This window comes from Silene latifolia, chromosome 1, assembly GCF_048544455.1.
Source record: "Silene latifolia isolate original U9 population chromosome 1, ASM4854445v1, whole genome shotgun sequence".
In the NCBI taxonomy this organism is placed as follows: Eukaryota; Viridiplantae; Streptophyta; class Magnoliopsida; order Caryophyllales; family Caryophyllaceae; genus Silene; species Silene latifolia.
Genome location: NC_133526.1, coordinates 97,520,219 through 97,542,481, shown reverse-complemented (window position 1 = coordinate 97,542,481; position 22,263 = coordinate 97,520,219). Strand labels below are relative to the sequence as shown.

Here is a 22,263-nt window from a genome sequence, read left to right as displayed (position 1 = left end):
GCGACACGATTACAATCACGACGCACACAAGACCAAACACAAGACCGAAATACAGTTCAAATACTATGAATATCATCAAATAAAAGGTAGATTTCGCTTCGACCACGCTTCTGCAACTTCAAAGCATCGATAACCATCGAGCAATCAAGCTCGATGATGACGTGCTGGTGTCCTCTACGAGCAGCCTCCTTAAGTCCCACATAAACTGCTAACGCCTCCGCTTCACTTGGGTCAATCATCTCCCTCATCTGCTCCGTCAGTCCCCACACAACACACCCCTCTTCATCTCTGCAAACGGCCCCTACACCAACACCAATTCCCTCCCTAACACTAGCATCCACATTAATCTTCAGCCACCCCATCCGTGGCCTGGACCACCTGTCACTCACGAAACCTTAACCACTCCGTACTCCACATCTCTCATCCACATCCCTCATTTCCCCAATAATCTCGTACACCCTCCTCACCTCCCTGTCCAGACGGAATTCCTTGCCTTCGAAGAGCTTCTTATTTCGTCCCTCCCACAGCGCCCAACACCCTACAATGAACCGGACACACTCACATTCCTCCATCTCCCTCAACACTCCCTCCACCCACTCCCTCACCCGCTCAAACCCCACCCCCGAAGTGGTCTCCAACTCCAACCCATCCCACAACCCACCCACCCAACCACAACCCCGAAAGAAATGAAGAGTCGTGTCCACACTATCGAGGCACAAAGGGCAGCTTACGTCTTCGATGCTAATGCGTCGAGCTAAATTAGACTGCGTGGCCAAGGCATCATTACACATTTGCCAAGCAAATAGTTTCATTCGCGGAAGCACAGGTAATTTCCACAACTTGTTCCACACCCATTTCTCCCAATTCTCATTCGACGGACCCACTCCATCATCCTCATTCAAAGCAAGCAGCCAGGAGGCAGAGCGAACCGAGTAAACCCCATTCTTCTCGCCGTCCCAACACCATAAATCACTAGGACATGACCCGCTAATCCGAATATTAAAAACCCGCTCTTGTTCAAAAGGAAGAAGAGCCTCACAAACCTTAGAACGATCCCAATGAATTCTCCGAAGTCATCAAATCGGCCACTAACATATCCTCATCAGCCCCTAGCCTAGGAGATAAAACACGTCGTGATTGAGTGTTAGGGATCCACGGGTCAGCCTAAACCTTCGTACTCAACCCGTCTCTAATCCTTCTTTGAGCTCCTTTCGCAACCACCGCCATCGCCTCCCATATTCCTCTCCAAGTGAAACTAGGATTGTTCCCTATCTCCGCATTCCAGAAGGATCCATCCGGAAAGTACTTGCTGCCCAAAACCCGTGCCATAAGACTCGATCGATCTGTCATTAGACGCCAAACTTACTTACCCAAGAGTGTCATATTGAACTTATGGTAATCGCGAAAACCTAACCCACCCTTACACTTAGGTTCACAGAGCTTCTTCCAAGCCAACCACGGAATTTTGTTCTTCCCATTTTTCGAGCCCCACCAAAACCTTGAGACAAGTGAACGCAACTCCTCTTAAAAATTATCAGGTAATTTGAAAACACTCATGGCCATCATCACCACCCAAATGTGCTACTTTTTAATTTTGTAGTTATTTGCCTAGTTACATGTAAGGGGAGTTAAGTTTTCGCAGTACGCTATTTTTCAACTGCTCCACCACGGTCCACCCCCACCACTTACCACCACCCGTAGCCATCATCACCAGCCAAATGTGCTAGTTTAACGCTCCTTTTTGCTATTAGCTACCCATCGCGCGCATGTTTTTTTATTTTTAATGTTTATATTACAAGACTAACAAATGTACCGCGTACGTCCAGAGACGAAGCTACGCCTGGGTTGAAGGAGCCATGGCCCGGGCAAGCTCTTAATGAATAAATAAAATTTGTGTAGTAAATAAGACAATGTTCTGCATTTGGTACAATGGTAAGTTAAGTATTTCATGCATGAGTCCAACATTTCGTGTGTTTGATTCTCTTGGCAGGTTGTTTTTAATTTTTTTTTTTGGGCTTTTTCTTCTAGTTTTATGTGTATACCCCATTCTTTCCCCACTATTTAAGGAATCATCTAAAATGTAAACAAGCATTTGAGACGGAGGCACTGATAAATATCGATAATGTAAAATAATGGTGTAAGGTCTATAATAAATGATTATATACATCGACAAAATTAATATCGGCCCCAGTCATTATATTTTCCTAGCTACGTCCCTGTTAACGTCAATGACAAATAAATGTCAATGACAAATAAATGTACTACATACTATGTATTTCGACAACTAATAAAAATATTATGTACTGTATAATACAAGAACAAATAAATGAGGGATTGCGCACAACGTATCTTAGGAGCTCGTATAAAGTATTGCGATAAAAGAAAAAAAAAGTCCAAAAAATCATGTGCTGCGATACTGATGTGACTCATAATTGCGCACATTTAGTCCCCTAATTGAGCCTATTTTGCATACTATTATAACATTTCATGGCCATTTTATCCGTCAAAACCTTCCTATTTGCTTTCCTAGTGCATTCTATATGTTTTATAGGAAAGGAGATATTAAGGCGGAAATTCCTGTCTTTCGTGCATATTTGGAAGCTTGTTGACGATATTTGATGGACTAAGTATGAAGAGGAGGCAAGAATGATGACCAAGGAGGTATAAATAAAGAGTATATAGAGGCATCTTAGGCTTAAACGCAAAAAGAAAGGGAACGGCAGCTCAACCCCCGCGGGTCAAGCTTATCTGGAGCAGGACACAGAACAACCCGCTCGGGTCAAATTCAACCTGCTCGGGTTGAGGCTAAGGATGCTCATTTTCAGCACGGAACGAGCGTATTGCTGGACAGGAAGCTTTTCCTTGCTACGTGATCCACGATCCACGCATATTTCTTGAAGACTAGCAAAAAGGAGACTAGCATCTTCCTTGGAGAGGAGCACTTCCTCAACTCAACAATTAGCATTGTTAATTACTAATCTACCATTGCTTAGCCTAATGATGTACCACTATATATACTCCATTTGTAATAATCAAACAATCAAGTTTTCCTTAGATAAAATCAATCCTTCTTTAGATTAGATTAAGCCTTCATTAGGAGTAGATTAGAATAGATTACTCTTTAATCTTTCCACAAATTACACATTAATCTTTCCTTAACTATTGTTCAAGTTTATTATTGGGTAATTAAAGATTATTGGGTTATTATTGGAGAATTGACAACTCTTCATCAATCAATCAAGTTCTCTTCTTTTATTCTTGGTTTATTATTTGGAATCATATTCATAGGTATAATCTCTTTTACTCTTGTTTAATTATTGTTAATCACATCATTTATTCTTCATGTTTGCCTTTGTTAGTATGATTGACAACCTTATTAACATGTTAAACTTGATCATGAGTGAGTAGTTTCCTTAACTAGGGTTAATGGGGAATTAAGGGAAACCAACATGGGGGATGATTCATGCTTAATCTAATATATTCACATAATTTATTTGCTTGCTTGTTGTGATCTCAACTTATGCACATGTTATGTTTGATGAAATGCGAGCCTATGAATCCTTGCATTTTTTACCCATCACTTATCTTTTCAAAGAGACTTGTAAGACATAAACCAACTCGAGTCTCATTAGACCATGCATATAGTTGGATAGGGAGGATTAAGTCGACTTGTAGGTGTTGTACAATCTAATCGATTCGGTTTCGGGACCCAAACCTTCCTAGGGATTGTAAGATATACAATAACTCGATCCCATCATAACAATAATTGCTTGCATCTAGTAGGAAACATATTTGTATGATCAACTCCCATGAATCCCTTACGAACCCATGATATCCTAGCATTTTTAGTCATTTGTTTACATTTCTTAATTTTGTTGCTTGTTTACTTTCCATTGCTTCTATTAGATTAGAATCATCAACCCATTATAACTGTGACAAACCCAAGCAAAACCATAATTATATTGAATAATTTGAGTACCACCATCCCATGGATCGACCTCGACTTACCACTAACTAGTCGTTTGTTGAGAATATAAATGTGTTTGATTGAGAGCCCCAACGACACTTTCATCAAAATGGCGCCGTTGCCGGGGATGGTGTTGTGTATTTGAATCGTTCTTTTGTCTAGTTTTAGTTGTGCTTATTTTTCTTGAGTTTTATTGTACTTGTTTTATTTCATTTGATCAACATGTCTACAGTCACCTTTTGGCAATATGAAAATGAGTCTTTTGATAAGTATATTAAAAGATTTGAAGATTATATGACTCATGCTTGGCATCATGGTTTTACTCTATCAAATTATGAAGCATGTTGTGTTGTTTATAATGGCATGAACCTTGAAACCCGCAACTTGGCATTTCACTTGAGTGGTGGTATGATATGTGAGATGAGTTGTGAGGAATTTTGGGAATTTGTTGAGTTCATGACCATCCACTGTCTTAAGCAAATTGTACATGACATCTTTGAGAGTGCCTAGGAAGGTATGGAAGTGATAAAAACCACATTTCAAAAATTCATTGATGAAAATTATGATGAAAATGAGATATGTGAGAATGAGAAACCTTCCTATAACCTTGAGTCAACCTACTATGCCCACAAATTTGCCCCTCCTTGGGAAGATGGTGTGCTAGATGAAGAGAGTGATGATGAGGAGGAGTACATTCTTGATTTTGAAACTAATGCCTGGATGCCGTCACCTTACTCTTCTTGTGTATCAATGAACCCAACTTCCGTGGAATTTGATGTTAATGGGCAAAGTGAGAGTGATATGGATGTGAGCTTGAGTGAAAACTCACCCTTTGAGGATGACATATTAGAGGGAGACAATTGTGTTGAACTTGGTGAGCCTTGTTACGACAACCCCTTTGATAATGGACCTTGTTGGGATGAGGAATATGATGAGGACATTTGGGAACCCCAAATAGACACCCTTAAAATCACCTTAGATGATAATGAGAGTACTTGCATTGAATGTGGTGATTTTGACTATTTGGAGGATGAGTTGAGTGAATTGCCAACCAACTACCCATTTCATGTTCCTTCCATCCATCACATCTCTTATGATTTTTGTCATAGCATTCTTGACATGCTTGTTCGGTCTTTTACTTGGGCATTATTTCATCGGATAATCTTGTGTTGTTATCCATGCTTATTTATATCTCACTCCTAAGAATTTGACCGACTTCTACGTGCTTTGAGTGCTAGTGATAATCTTCCATGAAATTGTTTATTGATAATCTTTGGTTTGATGGAGTTCCTTAATAGCTATTAATTTGTATATATGCATTTAGTGTAGTTTTGCATTCATTTAATAAATTGCATGAGAGATGAAAGGGAGGGATCTCATACTTTAATTGAGCTTTTGAAGGAAATTAATGAAAATGAGAAGATGAAAAATGTAAAGAAATGAAGAAAATGGAGAATTTGGGCTTGTGAGTATGTTTGTTATCATGAGAAAGGTGTTGGATCGAAATATGCGCATCCCGAGACTAATCCGACGGGTTGAAGGACAAAAAAAAGAAGCAAAAGTTCTCTGACCAAGAATCCGCGCAGATTTTGAGGAAAATTCTCGTCTTCACTAACAACCCGAGCGGGTTCATTTAATCTGGAGCGGGTTCACTGTCAACCCGAGCGTGTCAATCCTAACCCGAGCGGGTTCAGGCTAAAATTCATCTTTTTCTCTCATTTGGCTCGTGTCATGGCTATATATGCTTCCTATCTACCATCTTCATCTCCTACAATGATTGTAAGAACCCTTTTCTTTCCCTATCTCTCATGTATAGTTGCATTTATGTATTTGTCTCATGATTAAACCCCTTTCTTCCTACATTAGAAATAGTGTTTAAAATCGGTTTGGGGAGGTTAAACCATGAAGCAACATACATATATCATATAATTTAGGCTTGCACTTATATTATATTTCATATTGCATTTACATTAGGTAACTCATATAGTATAGTAGCATTGTAATATATTTCATATGATTAGATTAGTTTGCATTATAATTTATCTCACATGATTCATATAGTTAGTTGCATATAGACTAGAATTCATGCATAGTCACTAATGGCCAAACCTATTCATTTCTACACTAGAAATAGTGTTTAAATCGGTTTGGGGAGGTTTGATCATAGGTGACCATAGTTTACTAAAAATCATGCATCATATAGTATAGTTTAGATTGCATTCATTTGTTATATATGTCATTTAGAATTGCATTTAGTTAGAGCATGCATGCATTCATATTATATCATTGCATTTGTACTTTATTTCAAAAAAAAAAAAATCAAAAATCCATAAAAATGTATTTCCTTTTTATTCCTACTCCTACATGTAAATTGAGGACAATATCCAAAATAAAGTGGGGGATGAGAATTTATATTCCAAAAATGCATAAAAATTGAAAAATTTCGAAAAATCACAAAAATATGTCTTTTAATTTCATAAAAACAAAACCCATAAAAATTTTGAAAAATTGAAAAATCCAAAAACATGTTCATTTCCTTTATAGTGTAGTCTTGTATATATTGTTTGTATATATTGTGTTTGTTCATCCTTTTTCACATTGATCGATTACGCCACATCCGAGACATGAGGATATAGAAGATCGCATGGTATGATCTTTCCAATCTCCTTTTTCCTCTTTATGTTAATGACTATGTGGCTTTATTTTGATTGATGCGGTATAAACAATGTGAAATTAGGATTGCATTAAGATTATTTGGCATACTAGTTGGTAGAAGCATATGTATTAGGATGTATATATGTTAGTTGCATCATGGCATGTAGTTGCATGTTAGAAAAACTTTGTGAAAGCATCTATTTGGGAAACTTGACAAGTGTATATAGGCCCTTGTTGATACTTTTTCTTATTAAAACTTTTCTTGTTAGAATACTTGTAAAACACCCTAGGATGTGTCATGCTAGTATCCTTTGACCCATGGATTAAGGCCTAGTCAAGAGTACCTTGTGGTGTGATAACTCCTTGGCTACCGTTTATTCCAAGGTGACCCTTGAAACCATGCAATCATCATCCATATTCTACCACATTTTTGTCATCAAAGGGAATGGGCACAAAAATTGTTCAAAAATTTGAGTTCAAGAATTGAAATGAAAAGTGAAAAAGTTTGCAAATACATTAAATGAAAAGAGGAGTAAAAATAGAACTCCTAAAGCTTCAAATATAAGCACCCTCACTACAAATGGGGTGACTTTGAAAATGTTCAAAAAGAAATGCGAAGAAAAGTTGAAATTGTCAAGTATTAAAATGCCAAACATCAAAAGAAATGACAAAGAAATGTTCTCAAAATGTCAAAATGCCACAATAAATTTGAAGGGGGGGGGGGGGGGGAGAACAACAACAAAAAGCAAACTCCCATATGAAACTCAAATTCTATTGATCCCTTTTCCTTTGTATCCACTTTTGTGCATGGTAAAGAGGGGACGACCCTTCTTCTTGTCTAGGCAAGAAGGGGAATTCCGCGATCCTCCAGTATTTCTAACACCATAAGGAGTCTACTCTTGACAAAAGCATTTAACGATTGAGGACAAAGGTAACCTAGCTTGACACAACTTGGAGGTGATTTATTGGTATCCTTCTAGGCCTAGTAGTTTGAAGAAACCATATCTTTGAAGGAGTGTGTACCCTTGAATTGCTTCCCCTTTAGATAATTTCCGCCACTTAGATGAGGAAAGTGGCTACTCTTATTTAGATGCATCCATTACTTGATTTTACGTGCTTTAATGATTGGATGTGTCGCCATTTTGGCAAGACCCACCTTGCCTTGCAAGAAGGCATCCTACCTCATGGTTGTCTTGTTGTGAGTTGAAGGGGCAGAGTGAGACCCGCTAATTATCTCACATCGGTTATATTAGTAGGTTAGTTTGAATAAGAGTCCTAGTTTTTGACACCTCTTTACTCGGGATGAGTAAAGGTCCGGTTGGGGATATTTGATGTGACTCATAATTGCGCACATTTAGTCCCCTAATTGAGCCTATTTTGCATACTATTATAACATTTCATGGCCATTTTATCCGTCAAAACCTTCCTATTTGCTTTCCTAGTGCATTCTATATGTTTTATAGAAAGGAGATATTAAGGCGGAAATTCCCGTCTTTCGTGCATATTTGGAAACTTGTTGACGATATTTGATGGACTAAGTATGAATAGGAGGCAAGAATGATGACCAAGGAGGTAAAAATAAAGAGTATATAGAGGCATCTTAGGCTTAAAAGCAAAAAGAAAGGGAACAGCAGCTCAACCCGCGCGGGTCAAGCTTATCTGGAGTGGGACACAGAACAACCCGCTCGGGTCAAATTCAACCTGCTCGGGTTGAGGCTCAGGATCCTTATTTTCAGCACGGGACGAGCGTATTGCTGGATAGGAAGCTTTTCCTTGCTACGTAATCCATGATCCGCGCATATTTCTTGAAGACTAGCAAAAAGGAGACTAGCATCTTCCTTGGAGAGGAGCACTTCCTCAACTCAACAATTAGAATTGTTAATTACTAATCTACCCTTACTTAACCTAATGATGTACCACTATATATACTCTATTTGTAATAATCAAACAATCAAGTTTTCCTTAGATAAAATCAATCCTTCTTTAGATTAGATTAAGCCTTCATTAGGAGTAGATTAGAATAGATTACTCTTTAATCTTTCCACAAATTACACATTAATCTTTCCTTAATTATTGTTCAAGTTTATTATTGGGTAATTAAAGATTATTGGGTTATTATTGGAGTATTGACAACTCATCATCAATCAATCAAGTTCTCTTCTTTTATTCTTGCTTTATTATTTGGAATCATATTCATAGGTATAATCTCTTTTACTCTTGTTTAATTATTGTTAATCACATCATTTATTCTTCATGTTTGCCTTTCTTAGTATGATTGACAACCTTATTAACATGTTAAACTTGATCATGAGTGAGTAGTTTCCTTAACTAGGGTTAATGGGGAATTAGGGGAAACCAACATGGGGGATGATTCATGCTTAATCTAATATATTCACATAATTTATTTGCTTGCTTGTTGTGATCTCAACTTATGCACATGTTATGTTTGATGAAATGCGAGCCTATGAATCCTTGCATTTTTTACCCATCACTTATCTTTTCAAAGAGACTTGTAAGACATAAACCAACTCGAGTCTCATTAGACCATGCATATAGTTGGATAGGGAGGATTAAGTCGACTTGTAGGTGTTGTACAATCTAATCGATTCGGTTTCGGGACCCAAATCTTCCTAGGGATTGTAAGATATACAATAACTCAATCTCATCATAACAATAATTGCTTGCATCTAGTAGGAAACATATTTGTATGATCAACTCCCATGAATCCCTTACGAACCCATGATATCCTAGCATTTTTATTCATTTGTTTACATTTCTTAATTTTGTTGCTTGTTTACTTTCCATTGCTTCTATTAGATTAGAATCATCAACCCATTACAACTGTGACAAACCCAAGCAAAACCATAATGATGAATGAACATTCGGCCCCTTTTTACCCTTTCGTTTGCTAATCTTTTGGACTACTTAGGCACGATCTTAGGCCTTTTTCTTGCTTTTTGCTCCATATTCCCGCTACTATCGATTCCGGTGCTCTATTGTAGGTAATTGAGCTAGCTAGAGGAAATTTGGGAAGAAACAAGGCACAAGAGGAAGATAGCAAAGAAGAAAGAGGAGAGAAAGACGGAGGATGACCCTGAGCCGGGTAACCGGCCGCCGCCCAACCAGCGGGACGTCACAATGGCATTCTCAAGCTTCAAAAATAGAGATTCCTCGGCGCCGGATGGGCAGCCAGCCGCCGGTCGACCGGCTGGCGGTCGCTGCTACCCGTGTTTTGTCTTAATTCCCCTTTTTACAACTTAAGTAGGAGGACACTATAAATACCCCCAAAAAATCGGTGTTTTGGCACACAACCCTAGATCTGAATTATTTCCTCTTCCAAGTTTCAAACTTTGTTAATCATTTTTGCTAATCATTCCTTAATTAGAGTAGTTCTTCAATTAATTAGTAATTGGAGTTGGGTTGTAAGAAGAATTGAAGGTTTCTCCTTCTTTTATTTTCTATCCTAATTCCTTTCTTACTATTTGATTGGTATTATTTCTCTCCCTATTTTTCATTTGTTTACTTTTGTTTTTCCTTCTAGTTTGTTTGATTGTTGTTGGTAAAATTACATCCTTGTTGTTTGATTGTTGTTGTTTCACCATTGTTTATCTTTTCTTTGTTCATCTTTTCATTATTTCTCTCTCCTTTCTTCATCTTGGGCTAGTTGTCCTCAAAGACTTAATCTTTGAGTTGATTTTGTTAAAGATTGTGTCTTTTAGTTTGTTCATCCTTGCTATTAGATTAAAATCATCTTTCTTCATAATTATTGTTGGGTTGTTGCATGTTTATAAGTAAAATTCATCCTATCACCATGTTTATGCTTAAAGACTCTATCTTTGTTGTTTTCTTTACTTCTAAAAACATGATTAGTGAGTAGTCTCCTTCTAGGACTCGGTTTGACCCGATATAGGTAATTTCACTAACTAATTATCACTAAGGCTAATTTGTGGGGAAAATTGGTGAGGGTAGTCTAGGGGAATTTGCATGTTTAAGGTTTGGGTTTTGGGTTGTGCCGATTTGTGACCCTTGTCCACCAACGGAAGTTGGTTAGGTTGTTAGTTGGATACCCGAAATTTGACCTTGTCACCAACTAAGGTTGAGACCAGGAAGGAGAACCGAGGGAGGGTGCCTCTAGGCTAGTGTTTGAAATCGACCTCCGGAAGGGGGAGTGGGATGACCCGGAATACGATGAGTACTTAATGACCTTGACCATTACTTGACCTCCTAGGGAAAATGCATGTTCTTGGGGTTGTCGGGTTTTGAGTTAGGGAGACCGGCTTTCGAACCCGGGAGGGGGGTTAGTCGGAGTAGCTAGTGTCCTATTGCGAGACCGGAAGGGAGGTTCTAGGCGAATTAGAGCCATCTCCCCCTTACCTTTCTACCCCTTTTGATTAGCCGAGACGATTAGTATGTGGAATTACCTATATTTGTGGGAGAACCGAGTTCTAGTCCTTCTCTTTATTTGATCTATCCTTTGTCTTTTAGCTTGTTCTTATCTAGTCTAGTTTATAGTCTTTAAATTGGTTAGTTCTAGTGCTAGTTTGTTACCACCCTCTTTGTTATTTATCGACTTAGCTAAACCGGTGAATTAGAACGATTAGTACTCCACCTACTCCTTGTGGGATTGACCCTTTTAAGTGTACAACGATAAAATCGTGCACTTGCGAGGTTTAACTTGAGACCATCAAGTTTTTGGCGCCGTTGCCGGGGAGTACGGCTTGATATTAATCGTTTTTGTTCTAGTTTAGACTAAGTCCTTTGTTACTAATCCTTTCTTTCAAGTGCTTAGGTCTTTTGCATGAGTAGGCGACGAAGACGAGGTCAACCGATATATCAACTTGACCGCGAAATTGAAGCCACAGCAAGAAGACTTAATTCTCTAAGAAGAAGGGGTTTACTTGATACACCACCGATTGAAGAAGTTAATCACCAAGAAGCTACCGAAGTGTTTGAAAATCCTTTTGGGGTTTTAGAAGAAGAGCCTAACACCATGGGTGATCCGGTTCCGATAAGAGACACTATGGCTCCTAAGCACATAGTCAATCCAAGCATCCAAAGGCCACGAATTCAAGCTAATAACTTTGAGATTAAAAATGCCTTGCTCAACCTTGTTCAAGACAACCAATTTGGAGGGGGTCCCTTGGAGAACCCAAATGACCATCTAAATGATTTCCTTGAAAATTGTGATATGTACAAGTCAAATGGGGTTTCCGATGACGCGGTTCGCCTTAGGTTGTTCCCCCGTTCTCTTAGAGGTTCGGCCAAGGATTGGTTGAAGAATTGTGACCCGGATTCCTTCAAAACATGGGATGAGTTGGCTTCGGCATTTTTAAACAAATATTTCCCACCCTCAAGAACGGCCAAAGTCAAGAGTGAATTACAAAGCTTTACTCAAGAAGAGGATGAGACCTTATATGAGGCATGGGAATGGTACAAGAAGCTCCAACGGTTATGCCCACACCATGGCATCTCCGAGGCCGAGCTAGTGAACAATTTCTACAAAGGGTTGACTCAAGACCTTAGGCTTTCATTGGATGCGGGATCGGGGAAAGGTGCCTTAGACATTTTGGGGCATAAAGCGGCAAAGGAACTAATTGAGGAGATGGCCTCAAGAACTATGGAATGGGGAAGTGATAGACAAATGAGGAAGGGCAAGAGCAAGGATTCTAATTCGGTTTTGAATGTGGAGGTTAAAGGTATGCTAGATGAACTCACCCAACAAGTTGCTTTGCTAAATTCAAAACCTAAAGGCTCCGATATGAGGCAAGTCTTGTCTTGTGAGTTGTGTGGTGAACAAGGGCATACTCCCATTGGGTGTCCCTTGATTTCACCCCTAGGTGAGGAATGCTATGAGCAAGTAAATGGGATTTGGGAATAAACTAGTGCAAGGCAAGGGTTCAACAATAATAACAACAACCAATTTGTCAATGGAAAAAGAACTCACCCTTTCCTATCTTATGCTTCACAAAACATTCAAAATCCCACCACTTCCCAACCTCAACAACAACAAAGGTTCAATCAAAACTCTCAATTCCAAAGACAAATTCCACCCGGTTTCCAAGGGAAACAATTTGTCACACAACAACAACCCTTTGGGGGTTTCAAGGGACAAAATTTCAATCAACAACAAAACCAAAATTTCCAACCACAAAATCAAAACTTCCAAACCCCTCAAAAACCATCTTGGGAACAAGCCTTTGAACAATTGGTTATTGCAAATCAAAAATCCGACTCAAAGCTTGATAACCACATTGCCTCACAAAACCGGGTGAATGATGAAATACGGGCATCACAAAAGGCTACGGAAACTCATGTGGCCCAAATTTCTCAACAATTGAGTCAATGGGCTCAAAATCCGGGGAAATTTCCGGGTAATACGGTTAACCCAAGGGAGATGAATGCGGTATTTTTGAGGAGCGGAAGACAATTGGAGAAGGTTGAGAAATCTCCTAAGTGGAAGAGGAAGAGGGTGACTAATGAAGTAGTGAAAGAGCACCCGGTTGAAGTTGTGAAAGAAGATGAGATTGTGGTGGAGAAGTCTAAGGAGGTGGAGATGGTTGATCCTCCAAAGCAAGATGAGCCTATTGCAACTAAGGCCAAAGAATGTACTCCACCACCAAGGGAGTATGTAGCACCGGTGCCCTTTCCACAAAGGCTTGCAAGGCCTAGGCTTGAAAAGAAATATGAGAAGTTTGTTGAGATCTTGAAGGGAATGAATGTCACTATTCCTTTCCTTGATATGATTACCGAAATTCCATCTTATGGCAAATTTCTTAAGGAACTTGTCACTTTGAAGAAGAAGAATGGAGAGGTGCAAACCATCAACCTCTCTAAGGAATGTAGTGCTATTCTCACTCACACCAACAAGCTTCCAAACAAGTTAGAAGATCCGGGTAGCTTCTCGATCCCTTGTTCTATCCAAGGGGTGGCTATTAAAAGAGCATTGTGTGATTTGGGGGCTAGTGTGAGCCTCATGCCACTTTCAATATTCAAGAGGCTTGATTTGGGAGATTTGAAACCAACTAGAGTTTCACTTCAACTTGCCGATCGGTCTGTCAAATTTCCCATTGGTGTGATTGACGATGTACCCTTGGTTGTTGGGAAGCTTGTCATACCATGTGATTTCTTTGTTATGGATATGCCCGAGGATTACAATATGCCTATTATTTTGGGGCGGCCTTGTCTTGCTACCGGTGGAGCTATGATCGATGTAAAGAGTGGCAAGTTGTCTTTACAAGTGGGTGAAGATAGAGTGGAATTTGAACTCCACAAGTCCATGGAAGCTCCATCTCTAGGTGAAACATGTTGCATTGTAGACATTCTAGAGAATCCCATGGAGGAGCATGACCCAAAAGCTTTCTCTATGGATCCTTTAGAGACTTGTCTTGTTAGTGGGTATGAGGTCGATGACAAAGATGTTGAGACTCTTGCATATGTATGGATGTTGGATTCGGCTCCAATTCATGAACAAGCTCCCAAGTTTGAAGTGTTAGAAGTCGGTAAGAAGGAGGAGAGTTCCACGCCTCCTCCTACGGTTGAACTTAAACCTCTTCCCTCTTCTTTGAAATATGAATTTCTAGGTGATGATTCCACTTATCCCGTCATCATCAATAGTGCACTTGATGACACCCAAACCTCAAAACTAGTTTCTTTGCTTAAAAGGTTCAAGGGTGTCCTTGGATACACTATTGGTGACCTCAAGGGGATTAGTCCCTCTTTGTGCACTCACAAAATCTTACTTGAAAATGAGGATGCATCCTCAATAGAGGCACAAAGGAGGCTTAATCCCATAATGAAAGAGGTTGTAAGGAAAGAGGTCCTTAAGCTACTTGACGCCGGCATTATCTATCCTATTTCAGATAGTAGGTGAGTAAGCCCGGTTCATGTAGTTCCCAAAAAAGGAGGCATGACGGTAGTGCGAAATGACAAGAATGAATTGATTCCTACAAGGACGGTAACCGGGTGGAGAATGTGTGTGGACTATAGGAAGTTGAACAAATCCACCCGGAAGGATCACTTTCCCTTACCGTTCATGGATCAAATGCTAGAAAGATTGGCTCAACACAACTATTTTTGCTTCTTGGATGGCTATTCGGGATTTTTCCAAATCCCTATCCATCCAAGTGACCAAGAGAAGACCACCTTTACTTGCCCATTCGGCACCTATGCATATAGGAGGATGTCGTTTGGGCTATGTAATGCTCCCTCTACCTTTCAAAGAGCTATGATGTCAATTTTCTCCGATTTCATTGAACAAGAAATGGAAGTTTTCATGGATGATTTCTCGGTTGTTGGGAAAAGTTTTGAAAATTGTTTGATGAATTTGGAGAAAGTTTTGAGCAAGTGTCAAGAGTCTAACCTTGTGCTTAATTGGGAGAAGTGCCATTTCATGGTACAAGAAGGTGTTGTGTTGGGACACATAGTGTCCAACCGTGGAATAGAAGTTGATAAGGCTAAGATAGAGGTCATTGCTAGTCTCCCACCTCCCACCAATGTTAAGGGGGTGAGAAGCTTCCTTGGACATGCGGGCTTTTATCGCCGCTTCATCAAGGACTTCTCTAAGATTGCGAGACCTTTGACCGAGTTGTTAGCCAAAGATACCCCTTTCGTGTTCTCTAACCGGTGGCTTGATGCTTTTAATAGGTTGAAAGAAGCCTTGACAAGTGCTCCTATTATACAACCTCCGGATTGGAGCTTGCCGTTTGAGTTAATGTGTGATGCGAGCGATCATGCCTTGGGCGCGGTTTTAGGCCAAAGGAAGGATGGAAAGGTGCATGCAATTCATTATGCAAGCAAAACTCTAGATGATGCTCAAACAAATTACTCAACAACGGAGAAGGAGCTCTTGGCCGTGGTATTTGCTATGGAGAAGTTCCGGACCTACTTGGTGGGAGCTAAGGTTATAGTGTTCACCGATCATGTTGCCTTGAGACACTTGCTCATCAAGAAGGAGTCCAAGCCTCGATTGATTAGGTGGATACTACTTCTCCAAGAGTTTGACATGGAGATTAGAGACAAGAAAGGAGTTGAAAATATGGTGGCCGATCATCTATCCCGGCTAATCAACCTCAATGTTGACAATGGGCTTCCTATCAATGATTATTTGCCCGATGACCACTTGTTGTCCCTAAGCTTGGGAGAAGCACCGTGGTATGCGGACATTGTCAATTATTTGGTCTCCGGGATAATTCCTCATGATTATGACTACCACAAGAAAAAGAAGTTCTTTCATGATGTGAAACATTATTATTGGGATGACCCATGTTTGTACAAGTCTTGTGCCGATGGAATGATAAGAAGGTGTGTTCCAAGAGAGGAAGCTACCTCTATAATGAGCCATTGCCATGACATGCCTTGTGGTGGCCATGCCAGCTCCAAGAAGACGGCCGCTAAAGTACTTCAATGTGGTTTATTTTGGCCCTCTCTATTCCGTGACGTTGCCTTTTATGTTAAAGGATGTGACAAATGCCAAAGGAGCGGGAACATCACAAGGAAACATGAAATGCCCATGAATTTCATGCTTGAGGTTGAGCTTTTTGATGTATGGGGGATAGATTATCAAGGTCCCTTCCCATCCTCGTTCGGAAATGAGTACATACTTGTGGCGGTCGACTACGTTAGCAAATGGGTTGAGGCGATCCCAACTAAGACTTGTGATGCTAAGGAAGTGATCAAGCTACTTCAAAAGATCATTTTTCCAAGGTTTGGGGTCCCGAGAGTCCTCATTAGCGATCGTGGTACTCATTTCGGAGAGAGAGCATTAGAAGCTTTGTTGAAAAAGTATGGAGTGCAACAAAGGAAAAGTCTTGCCTACCATCCTCAAGCTAATGGGCAAGCCGAGATTTCCAACCGAGATTGAAGACTATACTTGAGAGAACCGTGAACAAGTCAAGAAAGGATTGGTCCTTGAGAATTGATGATGCTTTGTGGGCTTACCGGACGGCCTTCAAAACACCGATCGGTACCTCACCATTCCGATTGGTGTATGGCAAGGCTTGTCATTTGCCGGTTGAACTTGAACACAAGGCATATTGGGCCATCAAGCATCTCAACTATGACTTGAAAACGGCCGGTGAGAAGAGATCTCTTGACTTGAATGAATTGGAAGAATTTAGGCTAGAAGCCTATGAGAATGCCAAGTTGTACAAAGAAAGGACGAAGAGATTTCATGACAAATGTATAATTAGAAGAGAGTTCAAGGAGGGTGAGTTGGTTCTTCTATATGATACCCGTTTGAAGTTCTTTTCCGAAAAATTGAGGTCGAAGTGGACCGGACCCTTCACCGTTGTCCGATCTTTCCCTCATGGAGCGGTTGAAATAAGCCAAGGAGACCGAACTTTTAAAGTAAACGGTCAAAAATTGAAGCATTATCACGTTGGCAATCCCGTCCAAAAGGAAATGAAGATCCTTGTTACCTTTCTAGTGAATTAAGATACTTTTTCGTCCTTAACATGAAATTTGTTGGCTTGTTTACTTGGTCGAGCCTACGACGTAAAACAAGGGCGCTACATGGGAGGCAACCCATGGAATTTGTATATAGCTTGCATTTTTGGTAGTTAGTCGTCATTTGATCCATTTTTGGAAGCCTGACATTGGGAAGGAGGGTCGGCGGCCGGTCGGTTGACCGGCGCCGAAGCGTTTCGAATTTTAGGAGTCGAAAAATGAAAAAATGAAGCAAGAATGACCCTGGGCCGGCTGACCGGCGGTTGGTCGGCTGACCGGCGCCGAGACATATCAATTTTGACACATAAAAATTGATTTTTGAGAAATAACCTGCATGACCGAGAGCCGGGCAACCGGCAGCCGGTACCCAGCCGGCTCGCAGCCTTTTTTCCGCCCCCCTTTATATTCCTTCACCCACCCTTTTTCCCTCCACTCTCTAAAATTCACTCTCTCTCTCTACATTCCCTCAACATAAAATCCTCTCTAATTCCCCAAATTAACCCACACAAATACTTCACCTTTCCCACTTACTTGAAGATGGCATCCAAAAGGACAAGGGCGGACACGGCTAGGGCCATTGAGGAGTCGGCTCAATTCGGGGTGGCACAAGTAACGGATACCTCGCCGGATCCCGACTTCCCTAATCTTGTCTTCGCATCCGGGGCTCAAAAATGTAAGTTCCTCTTATTCAAAAATCGTCCCATTCATGCTACTAAATTTATTTGTAGCCAAACCATGAAGGATTTAGGGATAGATACCGATGCCAAGAAATTGTTTAGAGGGCTTGGAATGGGATTCTTGTACACCCTTAAACGATTGACTTACCCTTGCCTTACTTGGGAATTTTTGTGCTCGCTTCAAGTAGATAAAAGGAGAAGCACCGGGGAAATTGTTGAAATTAGATTCCGTCTTATGAACCGAAACCATACTATGACCTTGAAGAGGTTTGGGAAAGTTTTTGGTTTGAATTTCATGGACTCTTATAGAGAACCCGCCGACTTTCATCACTCTAGGGTTTGGGAGGCTATTTTGGGTAAGCCCGATCCCACGGTAGGAAAAAGGAGTGCCAACTCTATTCATTTTCCGGCTATAAGGGTTTGGCATCGATTTATGGGGTGGACTATCTTTGCTAGGAGTGAACCGTGGTCCGTAAGGACCGATGAACTAAATATCCTTGGCTCTTACCTTTTCCAAAAGCCCAAGCCGTTTCAAATTAACATTGCTCACCACTTTGTGCTCCACCTTCGGAAATTGGCTAATTTCCCGGATCAAAGTGTGGGGATTTTTGTGGGCGGGATGATCACCCAATTGGCCAAGGATATTGGTGGGTTTGACGAGTCTTTGTACAACCCGGTTCAAGAACCAAATGTCTTATCAAAATTTTACTTGACCCACTCTTTAGAATGGTTTAAAGTTGACCCCGCCGATAATCGTGAATATTGGCAAATCGATGACAAGGATTCAATTGTCCTTCCAAACACTAAGGAAACAACTATCAAGCAAGACCAAACTAGTTACCTCCTCACGGTGCATGAGCGTGACCACACCGGGGGTGCCCGCCAAACACTTTCTCGGCGAGAACGCCATGGCCCGACCTCAGAATCCCACCCATCCACTTTTACCTCTTTGCCGCAACAATTTGACTCTCACTCTATGCCTTCCACGTCTCAACAACCGAGCTATCAACACCCTCCCCTTGACCCAACTTTGGTAGGGTACTTTGACAACTTAAACTTGGCGTTGGGTGAAATGAAGAGTGAAATGAATACTCGGTTTGACGCGGTGAACCAAAGGCTTGACCATATCTACTATAACCAAGGAGTAGGGAACTACCCCATTTATGATGATTATGCCCGACGCGGGTTTGTCACGAGGGATGGGCCGCACCCGGATTACTTCCAATGGCCCACCCACGGATACACCGCGCCGACTATTCGTGGAGGGTTCCACATGCAATCGGATTACTTCGGTAACCCGGCCTTTCCTACTCCCGTGGTTCATCATGAGAGTGGCACGTGGTTTAGTGGAGTGGCTCCTTCATTTCATGGTGACGCGGGGGCGTCGGGGTCCGGAGGAGGATGGAATTTGAGTACCGATGATGATGTTATTCGTGACGCGGGTAATGATGATTTCAATTTGGATGATGAAATTGATTTTGAGAATTGAGTTGGTGAAGTGGAGAGGGTACTTTCAAATGTGAGCTCTTGGCAATGGTGGCTTCCTATGCATCTCGTTCCATGACCCTTTGATAGTATTTCATCTCTCCATTTCTTGAAGATTGGTTATATTTCTTGTTGGTTGGTAGAAGTAGAGTGGCTCTCGGTGATTCCTAGCCTTGCACCATCATAAGGCTTTTGCTCCCCTTTGAAAATCCAAAGCCTTTGGCATGCTCCTCATATTCAATCCAAAATGACAAGTACGATCTCTCCCTTTTATCCAAATTCTCTCCTTCACGTTTAATTTTTCGCATGCATTTAGTTGATAATTCATTTAGTTTGCATTCATATAGAGTTGCATTAGATTTTAAATTTGTAATATATTGTCACATTTAGCAATTCCATTCACTTAGCATAACTTGCATTGTCATTTAAATATCGCATGCATTGCATCATCAAAATAAAAACCAACTAAAAATTTGAAAAATGACTAAAACCACCAAAAACATGTTATTTTATTTCACTAAATTGCCCTCCCATGTCTATAAATAAGTGTGGGGAGGGCCTAAAAAAAAACCAAAAACATGTCTTTTAATTTGAATTCCCTCCACACATTTATTTCCATTTGGAAGTGATGTAAATAAATAAGTGTGGGGAGGGAGTTCTTACATCAAAAATCAACAAAAATATGTCTTTTTAATTTTTCAAAACCAAAAAAATCACAAAAATATGTTCCTTTCTTTTCTTATTCACTCCCTATGCTTTTGTCCATTGAGGACAATGTACATTTTAAGTGTGGGGAGGGAAATATCCACTTTGTGCATATTGTTAATATTTGTATATATTTACTTGTAAATATTCAAGAAAATTTTCAAAAATGACTAAAAATTTGAAAAGTCTCAAAATTTCAAAAAAATATTGCATTGTATATACATGTGTTGGCTAACAAAGTGGCATAGGTACATTGACTTTCCAAGGCAAAAAGGAGACTAGAAGACCGCTTGGTATAGACGTTCTTATCTCTTTCTTCCTTTTCCGTTCTTTCTCTTTTTATATTGTTGTATAATATGGAGGAGGATGGGATTTTTGTACCTTGGATGTTCCTTTGGGGAACTTTGGATTGTTGGTGTTGACGTGTTGCTAGAATTAGCCAACTTGTTGCACGTTTCGTTTCGTGTTTGTTTAAATTTCCGCATGCATTTGTTCACATGTGCATATGTGTTGTTGTTAGACTTAGTTGCACTTAGTTTGTAAATGATTTGCATAAGCACGGTCGAGGAAGGGAACCAAGTACCCCCATGATGAGCTATTGTGTCCAATTGTGCCTTTCCCCTTCCCGTGACTCGCACCCGTGACCTCTTAGTTAGCCTAGGGAAGCGGGCTTGACCAATGAGTTTAGACCGATCTTGTGAGACCTAGGACCGTAGACTAGACCTAAGGCTCGACTTAGCTACTCAAAGGTAAAGGTAGAGCCTCCTAGGGTGGGTACATTCATACCCCGCCCTCATTTAGGTTTGAGAGTAGGCCTCCTCGCAAGGCGTGTCACATCTAGACGCACAAGTGTGTCATTGCGTCCTTAGACTATGAAATTGCATTACATTTTTGTGTACATGATATGAAGCAAAAATCAGTTTTTATGAGCCTCACATAGCCAAATAGCCTTGTTTTCTCCCCTACATCGTTTCCCTTTTTGATTCACCCCCTTTGAGCTTAACCTTTTCATTTGGCAAACCCACATAAATAGCTACATTCCCATAACCACCCTTCCTTAATCAAGAATTGGTCGGTTTTTGTAGTTGTGTTGGAGGAGGTGATTTAGGTAGTGACGGTGGATGGCTTGCACGTCCACTTGGGTCGGATTTCGATGTGAATTTGGTTTTGTGTATAAATAAGAGGTTGTAAAATTGTAATGAAAAGCAAAATAAAAAAATAAAAATAAAAAAAAAAATAAAAATAAAATAAAAATAAAAAGTCGTGAAAAATCAAAGAAATAAGTGAGTCATGTTGTATATATGTTAGAAAGAAAAGAAAAAGGCAAGCAACACCCCTCCTCATCATTAAATGGGGTAGAAAAAGCCGTTGCTAAATAAAAAAGGGGCAAATTGATGTTTTTCCAAAATGAGTCTGGTTTACACAATTTTTGCATGACTTGGGAAACCTAGTTTTTGTTACGGTGTAGACGTTACCATTTGTTGAAATAAAAGGAGTATTTTCAAATTTTTTCCAATTTGAGTTGGGTTTATGCAATTTTTGCATAGTCTTGGTCATCAATGCTATGTTAGGGCATATACGTGTCTCATGTGTTGCAATAAGAAATGGGAGGTGTTGAGTCGATGATTCTTGATTTGAGCTCCACTTATCCAAACGGTGCTTGCGCCAATCCCGTTTCGACCTACTCCCTAGCCCCGTTACAACCCTTTGCTTCATATTGTATGCATTTTTATTTTTGTTTGCATTTCATTTGACATAGGACGGTCTTACACATTAGATTGCGGGCACGTTTTCGCTAGTCGAGTTAGGAGAGTGATTTTGGTTACTTTATGTCACAAAAATCACCATGTTCTTTCAATGAGCGACGAGTGAAAACCGTGAGGATGTCGTTGCCTAGGTCCCCTTAGTCATGGGTCTTTGGGTAGAATCTCGTGTCAGTATAGTAAATCTCGGCGGACTTGCCCTCTTCCCCTCACCCCGCTCTTGAATTCGTTTCTTGGGAATTGGTCACATTAGGGTAGCTTGAGTCATGCTTAGGGGGTTGGCACCTCAATTGGCACTTCTGAGACGGTACTCCCGACCAAAACCGTGTTTCATTGCTTGAAAAATCCGGCCACTTAGATGAGGAAAGTGGACCATTTTTGAGATGTATTCTATTGCTTGATCTCGTGCTTTCATGATAGATGCATCGCCATTTTGTAGCAAGACCCAACTTGCCTTGCAATAGGGCACTCTTCCCTCATGAGTGTCAAATTGTGAGTTGAAGGGGCGTTGAGTGCGCTAATACTCGATTGGCTTAGTTAGTAGCTTAGTTGAGTGATGCTTATATTG

The 22,263-nt window shown here is 40.4% G+C and overlaps 2 protein-coding genes and 1 non-coding gene across 3 annotated transcripts; 1 reads left to right on the top strand and 2 right to left on the bottom strand.

Annotated features, from left to right (window-relative positions):
* Positions 1 to 56: 56 nt before the first annotated feature.
* Positions 57 to 362, bottom strand: LOC141651514 (uncharacterized). Its single transcript, XM_074459224.1, has one exon. The coding sequence runs from the start codon at positions 360 to 362 to the stop codon at positions 57 to 59; it is 306 nt and encodes a 101-aa protein (XP_074315325.1).
* An 11,622-nt stretch (positions 363 to 11,984) lies between these two features.
* Positions 11,985 to 12,091, bottom strand: LOC141619814 (small nucleolar RNA R71). The gene has a single exon (XR_012531812.1). It is a non-coding gene; the product is annotated as a small nucleolar RNA R71 (small nucleolar RNA).
* A 925-nt stretch (positions 12,092 to 13,016) lies between these two features.
* LOC141651508 (uncharacterized) lies at positions 13,017 to 16,481 on the top strand. The gene is made up of 2 exons (XM_074459218.1): positions 13,017 to 14,488; positions 15,266 to 16,481. The coding sequence occupies exons 1-2, from the start codon at positions 13,017 to 13,019 to the stop codon at positions 16,479 to 16,481; spliced, it is 2,688 nt and encodes an 895-aa protein (XP_074315319.1).
* Positions 16,482 to 22,263: the final 5,782 nt, after the last annotated feature.